Source organism: Grammomys surdaster, unplaced genomic scaffold, assembly GCF_004785775.1.
Source record: "Grammomys surdaster isolate TR1022 unplaced genomic scaffold, NIH_TR_1.0 262, whole genome shotgun sequence".
NCBI classification, from domain to species: domain Eukaryota; kingdom Metazoa; phylum Chordata; class Mammalia; order Rodentia; family Muridae; genus Grammomys; species Grammomys surdaster.
Window position 1 is genome coordinate 5,212,987 of NW_021604703.1, and position 18,457 is coordinate 5,231,443.

An 18,457-nucleotide genomic window follows, 5' to 3' on the forward strand; every position below is an offset into this window, starting at 1 on the left:
GTGGTGATAAGTCACCCTCTTTCCATAACCCTCTCGAAACACCACCCTCTTTCCATAACCCTCTCGAAACACAAGAAAATTGGGGGCTCCCTTTTCCTCCTAAAGGAATGTTAGAGACATGACGGAGTGGGGGATGGGGGAGGGGGTGAAGTTCAAGACTAGATATGGAAAAAAGTAGGGGGAGAGCTGTCAATGGGATGAGGAGCTGAGAGACTATGAAGGGGTTAGCTGGTAGGCTAAAAAGCTCAGAGAAAAGACAATGGAGATACGGTCAATGGATACGCTTGGCGAACGGCAACCCAGAAAGAACTGGAAGCTTCATTCGCTGAGATCCGGGTGGGAGACCCCGAGCTGTGGCTGAATCACCTCCTGACTTCCTTTTCTTTTCAGCAGACGTGCTGCTACTGGGCTCTGTTTTTATGTGCATGGTTCCTCAAAGTCTCCCTCCCCTTAGTCTTTCTTACCTCCAAAACAACAGTGAGGAGTACCTGATGCAGAGCACAGGATGCCACCAGCTTGGTCGGCAGGAGTCGTCAGCATCTGCCTTTAAAATCAGCTGCAGGTTTAAACATACTTTGCTCATGGCAAAGAAACTATTTGACCCGAGGCAAACTTGTCCACAAACCACACCAGGCTCATAGGCCATCATTTTCAGGAAAGGATTTTTTTTTCCTGAAGTGCCTTGGTCTCAGCCCCTCCCCCCCAAAATCACATTATAGCCTTGTTGGTGATACCACTCTGTTTTGTGTGGATTGTGACATACTCGTTTTATCTGTAACTCACTTATTGATCGAGATCATGGAAGAATCTTTAGGGAGCAAGCCTCCACACACAAATATGCATGATGCTTGCATCTTTTCTTGAATATCAGAAATTCCCACAGTCAAGATTCCCCTAGAACACATCTGGGTAATTGTCTTATTGTGCCAGACAAACTTTGGGAAAGATTATGAAGTCACATCCTAGATGTACAGGCTCTGCGGATGGCTTACTTGGAATTTCAGTATCTGGGAGGGTCTCCAGTTGAAGGATAGTCTGAACTACACAGTGAGTTCCATGCCAGGCTGGGATACATAGTGAAACCTTATCTCAAAAAAAAAAAAGTTTAAAAACATTCCAAATGTGTTCTGTGTGTGTGTGTGTGTGTGTGCGTGTGTGTGTTTGTGTGTGTGTCTGCTGATTTTTGTTGTCATTATTAGCAATTCAGCCTAGCAACAAATGATGTCATATTACATAGTATTAGGTCTTAATAATAATACAGAAATGATGCAGGGCTGCCCGACATTTTGGTACTGTGAAATGACACATCTACAAATGTATTGGGGAACATTTATAGCTGTCCGAGGACTCTTGAGGCCCTGGGGCTGCGGGTTGGATATGATGAAAACATACAACAGGGAACTTGCATAGATTATGCAAATAGTATGCAAATAGTTAAACATTCTTGTATCTGGATCTCTGAAAAAGGGCCTAGAACCAATCCCACACAGATGCTGAGAGATAACTCCACTAGTCCTTAGTCCATCACAATTATTAGCTTCAGCACATCCTTGATGGTGTTTTGTTTTGTTTTTACCATTGAAAATGATGTCACATTTGCTCATCTTTAAATTTTCTTTTATCTCTAGTGAGAGATAAAATTCTGGGTCTTATTAAAAGTTTACGTTTTTTCCTTCTCTCTAGCCTTTGAGTTAGGGGTATCTGTGGATCGATGTAGCCATCTTTCACTGAGAGAATGCTGGGGGTGCTGCTTGTACATATGGAGACTGCTTTCAATGATCTGTTACCTGTTTTCTGCCTTTTTCAACGAGGGTTCCCTAAGAAAGTTAGACCCCAATTCCCTTTATGTATGTAAGGACTTAACTTTTGTTTTAAATATCTAGAATTGTGTCTATTTTGTAGAACTGGTAGAATTTAGGAGGGTCATTTGGTTCATTTTCTGTGTTCTATGTTTTGCAGAAGAACCCAACTGATGACCTCTTTGCTTTCGTTGGCTTCTGCATTGCTCTCTTTGTCACTTGGATAAAAACATTATGCTTTGAGTTATCTGAAATTTATTTTACTATATGTGGTAAAATAGTTTTGTGTTTGTTTCTCCTTCCCGTCCCCACCCCCACCCCGATCAGCTAATGAGATATTCCTGTACCATGCTGTAACTTTGCCCTTAGCTTTGTAAGGTTGTATGTTTTCATTCACCAGGTTCTTATGGGTAAAGGGGCAGCTGTGCACCGCCAAGTCCTTTCTCTGCTCTGGTACCAGAACCAACAACTGAAATGTGAGAACCCTGGGTAACTTTAAAAGGTTTCTTAACCAAATACAAGGTGTCTCCTGTCATTTCTTTCAGGCTTCTGCGTCTCTCAGCAAAGTTTGTTGTTTGGTTTAGTTTTACTTTATTTAGACACAGTGTCTCTCTGTGTTGCAGGCAGGCCTTGAACTTGCTGTGCAGCTCAGACAGGCCTAACTCTCAGTCTTCCTGTCTCAGTTTCCTGACTGCTGGTGTTACAAGCGTGCACACCCACATCCCAACAAGAAAGCTCTTTCTCTGTTTAAGCAAGGCACATTATACAGATATATTTATTCTTTGTAACTCAAATGGAGACTTTATATATTCCTAACATAGGTGTGTATCTAAATTTTAAAAGCCTCCTATTGAGAAGTTTCTTTTAAAGAAAATCTTCAATTTGTCATATCATAGAGCCTTAAAATATGAAAAAATTATTTTAAAATGAACAATGATCCTAACATCATCATACATTGTAGTATATGCACATAAAGGAGGAATATTAACTCCACACACAGGAGTAGCAAGCCCCAGTATCAGGATGGAAAGAAAAGCAAATCACAATCACATCTATGTATGAAATGCCAAAATAAAACATTGTTTTTATGCCACTGAAAAATATTTAAATTCAAAGTGTGGTGAGAATTTTGGTTTCTTTTTTAAAAACACAGAAGTAGGACCATGCTTTCATTTTAATCACAGATGTGGGGGCATGGGGCTGCTTCAGATTGTCTACAACAGTTGATTATGGTTGTCTCATGCTCTAGCCGGGTTGTGATTTTGCCAGCTACAGAGAGCTTCTGTGATTGTGTGGTGTTTGGAATTCTGAAGACTTTTGAAAGGGTTTGTAAACACTAGGGCCTGGAGTCGTGGGGGTTGTTGTGGTTGATGAGTTGATGGTTGATGGTTGGTTGCTGTGGTCACTGTTTGTTAAGTAGTCATGCACAAAGAAGAAAGGAGAAGGTGGAGGAGGAGGAGGAAGAGGAGGAGGAGGAGGAGGAGGAGGAGGAGGAGGAGGAGGAGGAGGAGGAAGTAGATATCCTGACAGAGAAGATCAAACTTGCCCCAAGTAACTCAATGCCCTAATCAACAGGAAGTAGTTTTTAACAGTAACGTTGCCCCTTTCCTTTCTATTCTTTTTTCTCTAATATACAGTTAGGAGGATTGAAAGGGTGGAAAGGGGATGGACAACAGTGAAAGAAAAAAGACCTCACAAAGTAGCAAAAAGACAGATACATACAAGTCAAAAAAGAACTATGAGAAAACAGCCTCGGGGTTGGGAGATAGTTCCCTGGATAGGAACACATGGCTACTCTTGCAGAGGACCTGGGTTTGGTTCCTGGCATCCAGGTTGTGCATCTTACAATAGTCTACCACTCTCAACTGTAGGAACTGCAACACCTTCCTCTAGTCTCCTCATGCTGCACGCACACACATTCATAATTTTTTTTTAAAAAAAATAAGTCTTTAAATAGCTGTTTTTCAAACAAACTCACTGCTTTCATTTCAAGAGTCAATTTAAAAATGTGTTGAATGAATGATCAGGTAGTTTATAAGACTTAGTCAGTGTGGAATCCAGAGGATGCAGAGAAACACAGGGGCATCTTGAGATAGGTAGGCAAGCCCAGAAGTCCTAGGCAATGTGTTTCATCCAATGTCTAGTGTCCTGCACTCCCTCCAGATACAGCACCCTTAAGAAAAATTGAAGAAGCAGTTCAGGTTAATCTCAATAAGCAAATGAAAGGACAAAGTTTAGTGTACCTGTCTTTGCTCAAGATTTAAAAATGCTTTAGACTCTTTTTTAAGACTTTATTTTTATTTTGTGAGTTTTTGGAAGACCCTGGGCACCCTTAGACCAGAGCAAGGCAAAGAGGAGGTTGTGAGGGTTCTTTGCGTACATTAAACTGACTCCCAAAAAGGCTTGCGTCTCTCCAACTCTCTGCGATAAGGCAGAGATTGGAGTCACCCAACAATGATTTTTAAAGGTATCTGCAACTGTCCAATCTTGGCGAAAATCCTGCTAAGGTAGTTTAACCAGTTACCTCATTCTTCATATCTGATCTTAATTATCCTCTCCTTCTCCAAGTGATATCTGATGCTAGCAATGCAAGAACGAGGCTAGGGCCCTTTAGCCAGAACCCCGTTACCCCTCCTGTTTTTCCTTAGTCATCTTAATCTCACTTTGCTCTTCCTGCTATAAATTCCAGACTTCCCTCCTGTGATCTTAGTTCCAGTTCACACCAAAGTCCTTTTTCTTCTAGTGTAAAATACCCTGAATTACTAGTAAAAGTGTTTCTCCACTTTTACTACTCGGCTCTGTCTTTGACAAAGGTATTGCATATACCGAGCCAGCACGCTACAGCTCCACAGTCCTCTCTAATAGCCTATCATAGAAAGGCGCTTCCGTTGCGGCAGATGAAGAAAATAGGCTCGTGGGGGTGGGGTGGGGGTAGACTCCGCCCTACCTGGGTCAAACGGGGCAGAAAAAAAATGCACGGGGTTATGCAGCTGTTTTCGGGGCTTCTGGGGAGTTGGTTAACGGTTGCCTCTATAACAAGGCCCTGAGGTCCCTGACCAGCATCAGAGCTGCTGGCATTGCCGGCTCCTGCGGCTTTGCCTCCCAACCCTGAGCATTAAGGAGGGGTGCGACCAGAGCTTCCACCTGGATGACACCCCGCCAGTGGTTCTAACACCAAGTCTGTGGGACATTCACTTGCCTGGAATTTCTTTTTGTTTCTTTGAAGTATCCATTTGAGGTTTATTTTTTTCTGGGAATTGTTAATTCTGAAAATCCTGAAAGAAACAAGGAAAAATAACAGCAGAGGCTGTCATCGGACCAGGTATGGAAGGTGATTTTTCCCAGAAGGGAGCTCGAAGGTGGGAAGACTCCAGTGAGAAGTGCTGTCTGGAGGCAGAGGAGGGCAAGGAAGGCTTGAACCCACAACCCTCAAGTCTCCTGACAGGGACAGTTTTTATTTTTATTTATTTATTTTTATTTTTGATAGTCTGAGTTACTCTTTCAACTTTTCTTGAGGACTGCAGATACCACAAGGCTAATTTCCAGAAGAAGCCAGAGTTCTCTTCTGTTTCGGAATACAGAGACCTCAAGGATGTTTGCTCGTTGCTTTTGGTAAAGGAGGTGTAGACACTGTTGCCAGCAGTCAGCCAGCAATCACAGGACTCTGGAACTAGACTCGGGGAGCCCCGCTACCACGGACAGTGCTGAGGGTCCTCCAGCAACCAAAGTGTCCTCTGTGAGTCTAACCAAGCTCTGTGCCCTTCACTTTATCCTGCGGGGTTTCCTGGACATGTATCGATGTTCTGGGGCTAATCGGTCTTCCTTCGTAAAAACACAGAAACGACCTAATTGCAGAAGAGAATGCAAGACCATTTTATCTTTAAGGAATGTTGACTTTCTGGAAAACTACAGAACTGAGGAGGGAAAACCCTGTTCTCTTGTAATAGAAGTGAGGTGGGCAGGCTGGAAAAGTGCCTCCTCAATTTTTCCTTCCTCTCGGTGTCCCAGTGAGGAGGTGTAACTGCTCTGAGGACCTGTCCTGTGGCTTTTACCTGCAGCTCCATTGCTCGGGCCCCAGTCACCTTCCTGACTTTTTAAGCTTCACACACTACTGTCCTGTGTTCCAGAGACCTGGAGGCAAGCCAGCAATCTGTCCACTGGATGCTGGCCAGTGAACCCACACTGATGGCACCAGTCTGCCCTCTCCCCCTCGCTTTGGTCCAGGACTAATCCGGAGAGGAATGTGAGGGCGCTGCTTTGGGTCCCCGAGAATAGAACTCCCCTCCCCCAGCCCCCTAGCATGCATGGGCCCACGCTTTGTCTCCAGAATCACCTGTGAGAGTCTGCAACGCCACCAGATTCCCTCTATCCCAGCGCGATACCCAAACTCAGACTGGAACTTCATGAGCACGTGAACCGAGGCTCTGCTGTTAACTACAGCCAAAGGCTTGGAGGCAAGGGCAGGAAAAGATGGGGTGGGGGTGGGGGTGGCGGGTAGGAGGGGGGTTGTCTGGGTTAAAACATCAAACAAGAGAAATGAAGCACAGTTGGAGAGCCCGCCATTCCAGCTCATAAGGCACTGCCATGAAGACAAGAAAACCAGAGCACAGACCTTCCGGTCCTCAGCCCGCAGGCTCCAGATAGGAGAGGCATCCCGACTTCTGGGACCCCACTGCCTTTGGCTTGTATTTGGAATGCTGTGCTGCGGCCTCTCTAGAGAATTTTCATCGCTCTTCAGACTCTTTCTTCCAGACTCTCTTCCCTCATGTCACAGAGGAAAAAAGTCAATACACAGAACCGCTCCCCCATCCCTGCTGTACAACACGAAGCCACCCAGGCTCACAGGAAGCCAACCTCTTCCGTCCTCTGGTTTATGGACTTTTCCGAGAGCTTCCCGAGGTGACGCTCTATACCGCATTGCTTCCTAACCTTCCTTCCCAGCAGAAGCATAGAACCTGGATTCTCTAGCCTCAAGCTAATGAGCTATTTCCTCAGTAAGCCAACGGTTACAGAATGCATCCCACTCCCTCAGTATGGTGGAAGATGGCTTGTCTCTTAAGTTCATTTCAGTTCTCAAATATACTGTGCTTAATTCAAGGGGCAGGGGACGCCTGTGTCATGCAGTTTACTTTTAAAGACTGTGTGTATATACATCCATGTGTGGGAGGGTGCACACGTGTAAGCAGTTGCACACAGTCACACACAGGCGGAGAGGCTAGAAGAGGGTGCTGGGTGTCCTTCTCCACCACTTTCTGCCTATTCCTCTGAGGCAGAGCAAGTCGCAATGGTCCTCCTGTCTCTGGCACACTCAGAGTGGGGTTTCAGACCTGCAGGGGTACACAGCTTCTTATGCAGATGCTGAAATTTAAAAAAAAATCTAGTCCTTAGGACTGGCATGGAGTGTTCTTAGCTACCAAGGCATCTTTCCATCCCAACTTTTTCCCATTTGGAGAGAGGGGTTTACATTTAGCCTCAGACCAGCTGAGGATGAGCCTCTGTCTTCTTCTAAGTGCTTAAGTGACAGGTTTGTGTCACCACGCCCAGTTAATACAGTGCTGGGTACAGAGCTCTGTGCATGTTACTGAGCTACACAGCAAGCCTTGCCATATGGTTTATACTAACTGTGTAGACCCTGCCCAGAGAGCCAAATACCGGGTACTAGAAGTTGCCAATTCTAACCAACCAATGAAATAATATACTTTGGGAAGAACCTACATGGTCAGATTTTTCTTTTTTTAAAAAAATTTATTATATATACATATACTGCTGCTATCTTCAGACACACCAGAAGAGGGCATCTGATCGATCCCATTACAGATGCTTGTGAGCCACCATGTGGTTGCTAGGAATTGAACTCAGGACCTTTGGAAGAACAATCAGTGCTCTTAACTGCTGAGCTGTCTCTCCAGCCCCCCAGATTTTTCTTAAATGTTGAAAATTGGCCTCCATTTCTCTGTAAGACTCAGGAAAATGTCACAGTTAATATGACACAACAGTCACCTAGGAAAAGGGAACCTCAACTGAAGAATTTCCTTGATTGGACTAGCCTGTGGCCATGTCTGTAAGGCATTTTCTTAATTATTCATTAGCATAGGAGGTTTCCAGCCCACTGTGGGTGGCATCATCCCTAAGAAAGTGGTCTAAGAAGGTGGTTTTGAGCTTTAAAAGAAAACTGAGCCGGAGCAGGGAGGGGGTACCTGCTTTGAGTTCCTGCCTTGTCTTTCCTCTATTATTGACTATACTCTCTAAAGGTAAATCAAACCTTCCCTACCAAATGTTTGTTCTGGTCAGTGTTTTTATTACAACAACAAGAAACCAAACCAGGGCAAATGGCCTTATATTGCCCAATGACAGGCTATATACCAGTCCCCCAGTGGCATGTAGCAGGCCTTCATGGAGCTATTAGCTTCCTTGAGTTTCCCAGGTTTCAGGGGCCTCTCCACAGGATCTAAGAGGCTCTCTGCAGAACTAGTTGATGACAGGATCCTGGTTACTAGCTTCACTGTCACCTGCACACAGCCTAGCGTCATTCTGAAGTATTGCCCAGATCAGTCTCACCTGAGACCATACATGTAAAAGATGTTCTTTACTGGTGATTGGTGTGGGACGGCCCAACCCATTGTTGACTGCACCAACAGTAGACGGATAGGCCTGGGCTATATAAGAACGCTAGATGAGCATGAGCCAGTGAGTAATAGGAATGTAGCCTGAAGCTGGCACAGGGATATCTGGGACACAGAAAGTATCGGGTTTTCTAACCTGACAAGCCAGGGTGTCTGCAGGTTAACTGAACTCTTCTTTTTGATCCAGGAGCAACGGGAGGGTATATGCGAACTATCGAAGATCCCAGGAAGTAGAACCTGGCCTACAGAAAGGAGTAGGGCAACACTGCCCTCTGGTGGTCACTGTGCAGAACTGTACCAGAGGACACTAAAGCACTTCTCTTAGACATTTATTGAGAAGTCTTAACTATAGACCACGCAACCAGCCGAGTGGCAAATATCCTACATACAACTAGATGTACTAATACATAAAACATCATGATATAATCATCATTACTGTGAAGGAAACAATCTCACTGTAGAAGGAGCGACTCATGTACAAAGATTCTTGAAGGAGTCAGATAGACCTGGCCACTCTAACAGACCTCTCAGCAGGATCTGAACACTTGGGATAGGACAGCCCAATTTCTATCATGTCAAAGCCTCTATTGTGTGACTTTTCCTGGAGAAGTATGAACCAATGTGTATTCACTTAATGTAACAAACCAAAGAAACAATTCTCCCGAAGTCTGGCTAAGCAAGCCAGTGAGTTTACTGGGGTTTCTTATGGGAGCATAAGTGAAGGGGTTACTCCAGCTGGAGCACGGGTGACTCAAACACAAACAAGTCAAAAAGTCCAGCTTGGTGTGGATGACACATCATGAAAGTGGCTGGGCAGGGGACCTCCCTGTACAATTTTGCCGAAGAATCACCTCTCCCATCGGCTGTCCACTGCTTTTATAACCTTGGGGAAGGTAAATCCTTCAACTCTAAGTTCCTTACGTCTCATTGGCTCCCTTAGCCTTGCAAGTTTCCTTAACTTCCTGCATCTTATAAACCTGCTCCTCCTGAAGGAAGAACACAACATTCTAACCTTTCCCCTCCGCAAGCCTTGAAGGAGATGAGCGCTCTGCCTGTTTTCCTCTGTCTACACTGAGCTTTGGGTCACTCTGCTGCATCTGTCACTCAGTTATGAGTCTCTGCAGTGTACCACCCATGATGAAAGGCTTCACTCCAGGACTGACATCGACAACAGTAGTGATTTATGGTCATAAACACAAATATTTAGGAAGGAAATCAACAGATACATCCGGTCCACCTCACAATGACAGCTGCTTCCCCAATGGGACCTGTGACATCCTGTGACATCCTCACCCGTGGGCTTTGCCTTATGGTATCAGGAGTGAATGGGCTTCTAGGGAGTGGACCCTAATCCAAACAGAAAGCAGTTAGGTGTGCCAATAACAGTAATGCCACTCCTTCATGAACAGACGATTTCTGCCTGGTGTGTCTGCAGTGTGACAAGCCACACAGGACTGTCCATGCTAATTCTTCCCGAGAACCTTGCATAATGTCTTCTACAGCTATAAAAGTCATCCAGTAAGAAGGGAACTTTCCACTTCATCTCAGCCTGATTTCTCAACGTCCTGAAACCAAAGTACATAGTGTCTTTAGCAGTAGAGGCTTACCATCTAGCTCTGACATGCAACCAGCAACGATGGTAATAGGCTTTATAGTTTATGGCCAAGAGATTATAGGGGAGTATTCTGGGGGGGGACAGCACATGTCTTTAATCCCAACATTCTTGAGGAATAAAATAAGCAGGTCTCTGAGTTTGTTACTGGCCTGGTCTCCATAGTGAGTTCCAGTCCAGCTGGGGTTACAGAGTGAGACTGTCTCTTACAAAAAAAAATGTAGGGAAGTAACTGAGTCCTGGCATCAGGATCTTCATCGGACAGTTATGGCTCCTGAGTGCCTTCCTTTAAACTCCTGAACTGTCATCTTTGCTGTTCTTTAAGATGCTTTTCCAAACTTATAAAGCCCTCAAAGGTTAGCATTATATATATTTTAAAAAATGTTCTTGCAGAAGATGGGTAAAATCCAGGAAGGCCCCAGCACTGTCTATTCTAAGCAATCACAGTTGTTCTTAGACAGCTCTGGGTCAGGGGGCTGGCATGTTAGCAAGAACCAATACACAATGGCGGGACCACATCACGTCTATCAATTGTTTGATCAGAAGAGCAGCATTGTGTACAGAGAGATGTTTGGGAGACGCCGGTCTAGCCCTCTGTAATACACTGACATTCCCTGAAGCTGTTCAGCATTATCATCCTAGGTGTGGCTGCCGCTCCTATGGGGCCCTTGATCATCTTCCCATCTCTGAGACTCTGTGAGGAGCTTGCACTGCTCTGCCTGAATAAGGCTGAGGTAGGCAAAGCTTTCCTAGTTTGCTCTCTATCACTGGCAAACACTGTGACCAAGAGCAACTTGAGGAGAAAAGAGTTTGTCTTACACATCCTGAGCAGAGCCACTGCTTAGGGAAGCCAAGGCAAAGCCCGGAGGCAGGAACTGAAGCAGAGACTATGGAGAAATCCTGCTCACCGACTTGCTCCACATAGCTTGCTCAACCTGCTGCTTAGACAACCCAGGACTGCCTGCCTATGGATGGCACTGCTCAGAGAGGGCCAGCCCAGCCACGTCATCAACCAAGAAAATGTCCCACGGGCCTCCATACAGGCTGTCTGAGGAGGCATTGTCTCAGCTGAGGCTCCCTCTTCCTAGACGACCCTAGCTTGTGTTCAAGATGAAAAAAACAAAACAAAACAAAAAATAACTGGAACAAAAGCCATCCTATTGCCTGTCACGACTGCCTCTGGAGCTGGGTCTCCTGTTGTGATAAGTTCCAGACCCTTACCTTTCTATCAACTGTACTGTTGGAAGAGGAAGTTGGTTATTATCAAACTATATTGTATTCATATATGGAGTTTCCAAAGAATAAATGAATAAGAAGAAAGGAACTCAGGGACCACCAATACCAGAAAAATAAACTTACAGACTGATGTAGTTCTTGATTTTAGAATTATCCAAATGCCAGATAGCTTGTGTGTAGCTTAGATTTTTAAAATCTTATTTTTAATAAGGGTTTTTAACCTCTCTTCTAGTCCACCACCCACCAGAGGTAGTGGGAAAGAAAGGTTATTAGGATACAGGGGAAGTGGATCTGTTTAGAAATTGGTCTTTGGAGCGAATCTAGTCTGTGTTGTCAGGAAGTCAGTAGTTTACTTCATAGCAGTCAGCAGCAGCTCGATCCACTCACAAACATGTCGTGAATATACAAGCAGTCCAGGTTAGTAGTGTTGGAATAGCAAACATGAGTCAGCAGCGGTGGTAGCATGACCCAGCAGACACAGCCGGGGGGCCTCCGCCCGAGTCAGCTGGAGCGACCAGAACCAATAGGGATGCCAGGAGAGGTTCTTTGCCATGCATCTCTCCATGGAGTGAACATCAGTGAAGACGGAGATGTGAGACCAATGAAGCATCGTAAAGGTAGCCATGCAAGTAAGCCCCCGTCTCTGTCTGTTGACTCATACCCCCCCTAAACATTACCTGTCCTCTAAAGGTCTTGTCTCAGTGTGTGAGTCTGTCTTAGTAAAACTCTGTGTGAGTCTGTATCAGCTGACGTCACTCTGTCAATCAGCTCAAGTCTGTGGAAGCAACAAGACATCACAAGAATGCTACCAGAAGTCTTTTGGTGTGTTTTTCTCTATGGAGTCATTATAAACGGAACTCAGCTATGCAATGTAAGGCGAACTAACATATGTGTGTGGTTAGTAAAGAACCTTTCATCACGTGTGTTTTTACATGTTTGCTACAGTAAAATATCCTTTCACCTGTGTCTGCTTTGGTGAGACGATCCATTACATGTCTGCCTTAGTGAAGCATCCTCTCACCTGTATTCGCTTCAGGGAAATGTTCCTTCGTGTGTCTGTTTTAGCAAAACATTCTTTTACCTGTGTCTGCTTCAGGAAAATATCTTTTGACATAGCTGACTTTTTAAAAAGAAACCAGAAGTCTTTCACTTCACTTGTGTGCTGGCTAGTTTTATGTCAACGTGACATAGGCTAGATTCATTTGGGAAGAAGGAACCTCAACTGAGAAAATGCCCCCTATAGGTTGACCTTCAAGTAAGTCCATGGAGCATTTTCTTGATTGCTGATTGACGAGGGAGAGCCCACCTCACTGTGAATGGTGCCACCCCTTGGCTGCTGGCCTTTGATACTAACAAAAAGTAGGCTGAGCAAGCCATGGGGAGCAAGCCAGTAAGCAGCATTCTTCCATGGCTTCTGCATCAGCTCCTGCCTCCAGGTTTCTGCCCTGAGTTCTTGATCTGATTTGCTTCAGTGATGGACTGTGGTGTGGAACTACAGAATGAAATAAACTCTTTCCTCTCCAGGTTGTTTTGGCTGTGGTGTCTTATCACAGCAACCATAACAAGAGAGCATAACCATAACCATAACACTTAATGCTAGCGCAAATCCTCTGCCAACCACTGCCTTGACACAACTTCCTTCTCTTCCCTAATGGCCAAATCTTTTCTCATGCCAAATCTTCTGTTCTTTCTTCTCATAGACAGCTTTACAAATCATTGCTGGAAGGGCATGGTCATGATATAAGTATCCTCACCCCTCTACAATTTCTTATTTTGCTAGCATTTTTTTTTGTTCTGTCAATGTTAACAAGTGTGCTTCTTCCCAGCAAATTCAGCTTCAAGCGGGTTATGTAACAAAGGTGTTGGCCAATATTTCATAGACTAATCTCAAGATATCTGTAGTGATGTGAATGATGTCTTGGGTTCTCACTGTAGTCTCTGGCATTTGAATGCTTGGTTCTAGGGTGGTGGTGTTTGGGGAGGCTTAGAGGAGTGGGCCTAGTAACCTGACCATGTGGGATTTTCTGGAGGAAGGAAGAAGACTTTGGGACTCTGGAATCAAAGGGTGCTTGAATGCTGTGAGTAGAGCTTATTGGGCCAGCCTAGTTGAATCTTGAGAGAAAATAGCACTGAGAGCAATGTGGACTATGAAGGCCCAGCTCAAGAGGCTTCAGAGGGAAATAATTTCAGCAACTGGGCTAGAGACCATTCTTGTGATATTTTGGTAAAGAATGTGGCTCTTTTCAACCCTTGTCCAAAGAACATGCCCAAGGCTAAATTTAAAAGCAATAGATTAATTTTGTTGAAGAAGAACATTCCAAGAGCCCTTAATATTGGTTGTGTCGCGTGGTTATCAGTAATCACTCCTATACAGGTCTAGTAAAAGAGCAAGTGAAGTAGAAAGAAATACAAAGGAGACTTTGGACTTTGCACATTGCCCCTGCCCAGCTTTAAATTACTCCCAATGGAAGGGCATATATTTCATGTCAAAGATTTGACATTGGGCTGAGAGATGGCTCAGTGGTTAAGAGCACTGACTGCTCTTCCAGAGGTCCTGAGTTCAATTCCCAGTAACCACATGGTGGCTCACAACCATCTGCAGTGCGATCTGATGCCCTCTTCTGGTGTATCTGAAGAGAGTGACTGTACTCAAAATAAATAAATCTTTTTTTAAAAAAAAGATTTGACATTGTTAATCTATTAGTAGGGAAATGCAGATGCCAAATTTAAGATGAGTGGTCATGATGAACTCTATTTGTTCAACTCAGTGTTGTTTTTAAAACGAAATCCCAAATGTTCAATTTATCAAATGAAGACTCAGGAGCCAGATGCTGTGGTGAAAGGCTGCTGGAAGAGAACTGACCCAGCTGACCTTCCTACATCATCAACATCCCAGAAGGGAAAGGCTTCTTCGTGCTGTTAAATACCCTTCAACTCAAAGACGCTCCTTTCTCTTTCCTGGGTGGTTCAGATAAGGGACAGCTTCGAGATGACCAGCTCAGCTGCCACCCAGGCCCAGATCCAGGGCTCTGAGTTGGCCCACCCTAAAATCTGTACCATGTGTGAATTGTTGGGGCACGTGAAAGGGCCGGACCTGCTGATCCAAAGCTGCAGGATCTCCATCACACAGGACAACAACAGGATAACTGGGAGGAGTCCCAGTGAGGGTCTAATATTGATGATGTCACAGAAGCCTGAGATCTTGAACCAGACCAATGTCTCACTGCAGTAAATATTTGCAGGTGAAGATATGTGGACAGAGGGATAGAATATGGGACACACTGTGACGTATTACAGCTTCCACAGTGATATTTTCTATGCCTTCTTTGTGTGTGTGTGTGTGTGTGTGTGTGTGTGTGTGTGTGTGTGTTTTGGGGGAGGTTGCAAGGGTGAGGAGCAGATAGATATGAGGGGATGGGGAGATGAGCAGGAAGGACTAGGATGCATGATATGAAACTCACAAGGAATCAATAAAAAAATTTTAAAAGGGGGTCCAGATTTCAATAGCCCGAGGGGTCTGCTCTCTCTCAAATGCCAACTTAGAATGAGGTAGCCAACTGGCTAGCCTCAGGTGCACCCAAAATACATCTAGCTTTAATTGGACAATAGTGGACTTGGTCTTTTCTCCTCCAGAATCTCAGAAAATCTCAGGTGTGTGTGTGTGTGTGTGTGTGTGTGTGTGTGTGTGTGTTGTACACTGTACTCAGACCAGAAGTTGATATCAGGTGTCTTCATCTATAATTTATTCTTCATTCATTCATTCATTTGTATTTTAAATCCCGGAGCCCCAGGTTTGCGTGTGTGTGTTGTACATTGTACTCAGACCAGAGGTTGATATCATGTGTCTTCATCTATAATTCTCCATCCATCCATCCATCCATCCATCCATCCATCCATCCATCCATCCATTCATTTTTATTTTAAATCCCAGAGCCCCAGGTTTCAACTAGCCGGCACTTCTTTTGCTTTTTCCTGTAACACCCTCTGAGTCTAAGTCAATAAATATATAATTATTTCCACAGCCTTACCACCATCCACACAAATGGAATTACAGTGTACTCCACATCTAAGATTTCTCAGAGCTGATGAACCCTGAGCCTTTGGGGGTTTGGGAGTGGGGTGGGGCTCTCCACTGCAGCTGCGCACCAGAGCTGTCAACTTTATATCCCAGAATCCTTGAGTCCCGGGGTAAACTACATTTCCCAGAGGCCTCTGCGTCACCATGCTCAAACCCTCCCCAGCCCCGCCCACTGTGAGCTTCATCAGGCCGTGGAGTGTCTGAGGCGCGATTCGCTGCTCTGGGCTAGCTACCCGGTCTGAGTCTCCATGCATGGTGACTGCGAGCCTTCATGAGGCGTGGCGGGAGCTGGGGGGAGGTGAGCCGCCAGGCTCGAGGACACGGAGGCCTGTGGCGACTCCAGCATGGGCCGTCATGAGCCACTGGTCCCCTTTCTGGAGTTTTCTCTGGGGATGTGGAAGTTGACCCCTTGACAGCAGCAGGGCATGTGGGTGGGCAGCACGTGGAGTGGGCCCGTGGTCAGATCTGAACGGGTGGAAAACGTTTGTGTCCCCACTGTGGCTGCACTCTGGCCTCAGTTTCCTGATCTGAAGGGGGCCTGGCAATGCCAGCTGAGCTGGAACATTCATAGGATGATGCCTGACTCACAGAGGCATAGTGAGTCTCCTCAGTGATGGAGTCCAGTGTCGCCTGAGTCTTGTTTCTGGAAATCCAGAGACCAGAAGAGTGGTGACTTGTCAATTCTCTGATGCCCACTCCCAGCTCCCGCTTTCCACTCTGGAAGCAGAAGAGGCAGGCTCAGCTGGTGGAATGCATTCGGAGATGCGGTTTCTGAGGGGTGCGAAGCAATCTTTCCTTTTTCTTCTTCTCTCAGATCACTTTTTTGGACACTGTACCCATCTTTGAGAAAAGCCCAGAAAGAGACCATGGCTCCAGAGAAAAGGGAAGGGAAGTCTCAGGTGAGCGCATTGCCGTCTCAGTTCGTAGTAGAAGGGGTATTTTGTATGGTTTTGAGTTTCCTTCCAGACTGAAGTTCTCCATCCAGTACACCCTTCACCAGGATTTGGTGCCCATGGAGGAGTTGGCTGTGTAGAGAGCACACTGCACTCTCACAGCACGCAACAGCGTTGCTGTTGGCTGATCTCAGTCTGTTGTGCTTACAAAATTAACAGTGACATGCAGATGCCCATTATCACTAGGGACACACCTGGGGGAAGTCTTTCCTAGTCTGCTTTCTTCATGTGTATTTTTCTCATCCCTCACCAGGACTGCTCATCTATTTCTTTTTGCTCTTGAGAATGCTTGTGTCGCTCCTCCAGCCTCCTCCATGGTTCCCCTCCCTTACTCTATGAACCCTAGGTTTTGATTGTACCATTCTTGCAAAAACTAATCTTGACCTGCTATTTGGAGGTCCGGGAATATAGAGATGTGAGGTGAGGTGCTGCACAGACAAGGGAAAGCCATACTGCAGGGGACAATGTCAGGAGCCTAAAACAAGGAAGCAAACTCCCAAGAAGCCATGAAGAGGGTTTCGTGAGATATTTGGCTGAAAATTAGTAAGCACAGTGGTCAGGAAGTGGGATGCTCAAGACAGTTGAATTTTAACCTATCCCCCTCTGTTACTATCTGTGGACCTTGAACAAGTAAGTCTAACTTCTGTGTCTCTGTTTCTTTATCAATAAAATAAAGATAACAATGCTGTCCCCTTCTAGGATAAGCCAGGTTACCTTTGGACCCATTCAAGAGATTTGGGCAGCTCCATTTCTGTAAGATTTTACATTCCATCCAGAAGAGTCAAGTTGTGTTCATGCCCTGAACCTTCATCCCGGTGTGTGTGAACCTTCTCCTTCATCTCCTTTATCTGCTCTCCATGGGCCAATATCACAGTTAAAAAAAGAAAAAACAAACAAACCTCGGTGTTCAGAACTTTAAGATCAGAGGAGGTTCAGTGTTTACGGTGGAAATCTTCAGTTGCGGTGCTAACCTCACATTCTTGTCTCCAGAGTGAGCGCTGAAGCAGGAGATAGTGTGTGGGCCTAGCTGTCTGACTACATGGCTTTTTTTTTCCATTGTTGAAATGAGTTTATGCACATGCCTGTGTGCTGATTCGATCAGAAAATCTTTAAAGCAAAAATTATCTTTTGTATTCTCTCCATAGTGGATTACTTTTCCCACAGGCATTGCATACATGTGAAAATAAAGAGTAAAGAATCTTGCTGGACATGGGGATGCATGACTTCAATCCTAGTACCAGGGAGGCAGAGGCAGGGAGATCTCTATGAGTTTTGGGGCTAGTCTGGTCTACCATATCCAGTTCCAGGCCATCCAGAGCTATGTAGATTGTCTCAAAAACAAAAACAAAACAAAGAACCCAAGAGACCCTTTACCAGAAGAACTTCTAATTACCATGATGTGCAGTATTGGCCATAATCCCTGTACACGAAGTGAGCCTCCTACTCACTGCTGTTCTTTGTGTGTCTGTCACCGTTTGAATTGATGACTAAGTGGTAGATGACCTAGCCTCTTCAGAACCCTCAGTGACCTCATTTTATGATGGCCTATCATCTTCCATTGTCACCTCCCTGGTGCTGTATGAGCCTGCTGAGATGGAATGGCTTGCCCCCCCCCCCCCCCGCAGGTGTCAGTGACATTTGAAGACGTGGCTGTGCTCTTTACTCGGGATGAGTGGAAGAAGCTGGATCCCTCCCAGAGAAGCCTGTACCGTGAGGTGATGCTGGAGAACTACAGCAACCTGGCCTCGCTGGGTAAGAGCTCCCTGTGGGCACAAACTCAGAAGTGAGACCTCAGTGCCTCCTTCCCTGAATGAAAACTATGGTCATTAAAACACCCTAGCTGGGATTTGTTGTAGGGCTGTACAAACCAGATCTCTATTAAGTACTGAAACTTTTTTTCCACTTCCAGGTGTCTAAATGCCCCAAATAGAACATAGGGGGTTGATATTCATGCTGTCCCCACTGTCTGTGACATGGCAGTAGGAATCCCCTCAGGGTTGAGGTGTTTTCAAGTTATATTTATTCTGTGTTGCCTTAAACACAGACCCCCCCTCAGCCCCCCTCTCCTATCTGTAAACACAGACCCCCCCTCAGCCCCCTCTCCTATCTGTAAACACAGACCCCCCTCAGCCCCCTCTCCTATCTGTAAACACAGA

General features: G+C 45.3%; 1 protein-coding gene across 1 annotated transcript in view; it reads left to right on the forward strand.

The window, feature by feature from the left end:
* Positions 1 to 16,214: 16,214 nt before the first annotated feature.
* The window catches only part of LOC114627971 (zinc finger protein 354B), a 16,408-nt gene continuing 14,165 nt past the window's right edge, over positions 16,215 to 18,457 (forward strand). The window contains exons 1-2 of the mRNA XM_028775904.1: positions 16,215 to 16,247; positions 17,927 to 18,053. Coding sequence (XP_028631737.1) covers positions 16,215 to 16,247; positions 17,927 to 18,053 — 160 coding nt within the window. The remainder of the gene's footprint in view (positions 16,248 to 17,926; positions 18,054 to 18,457) is intronic.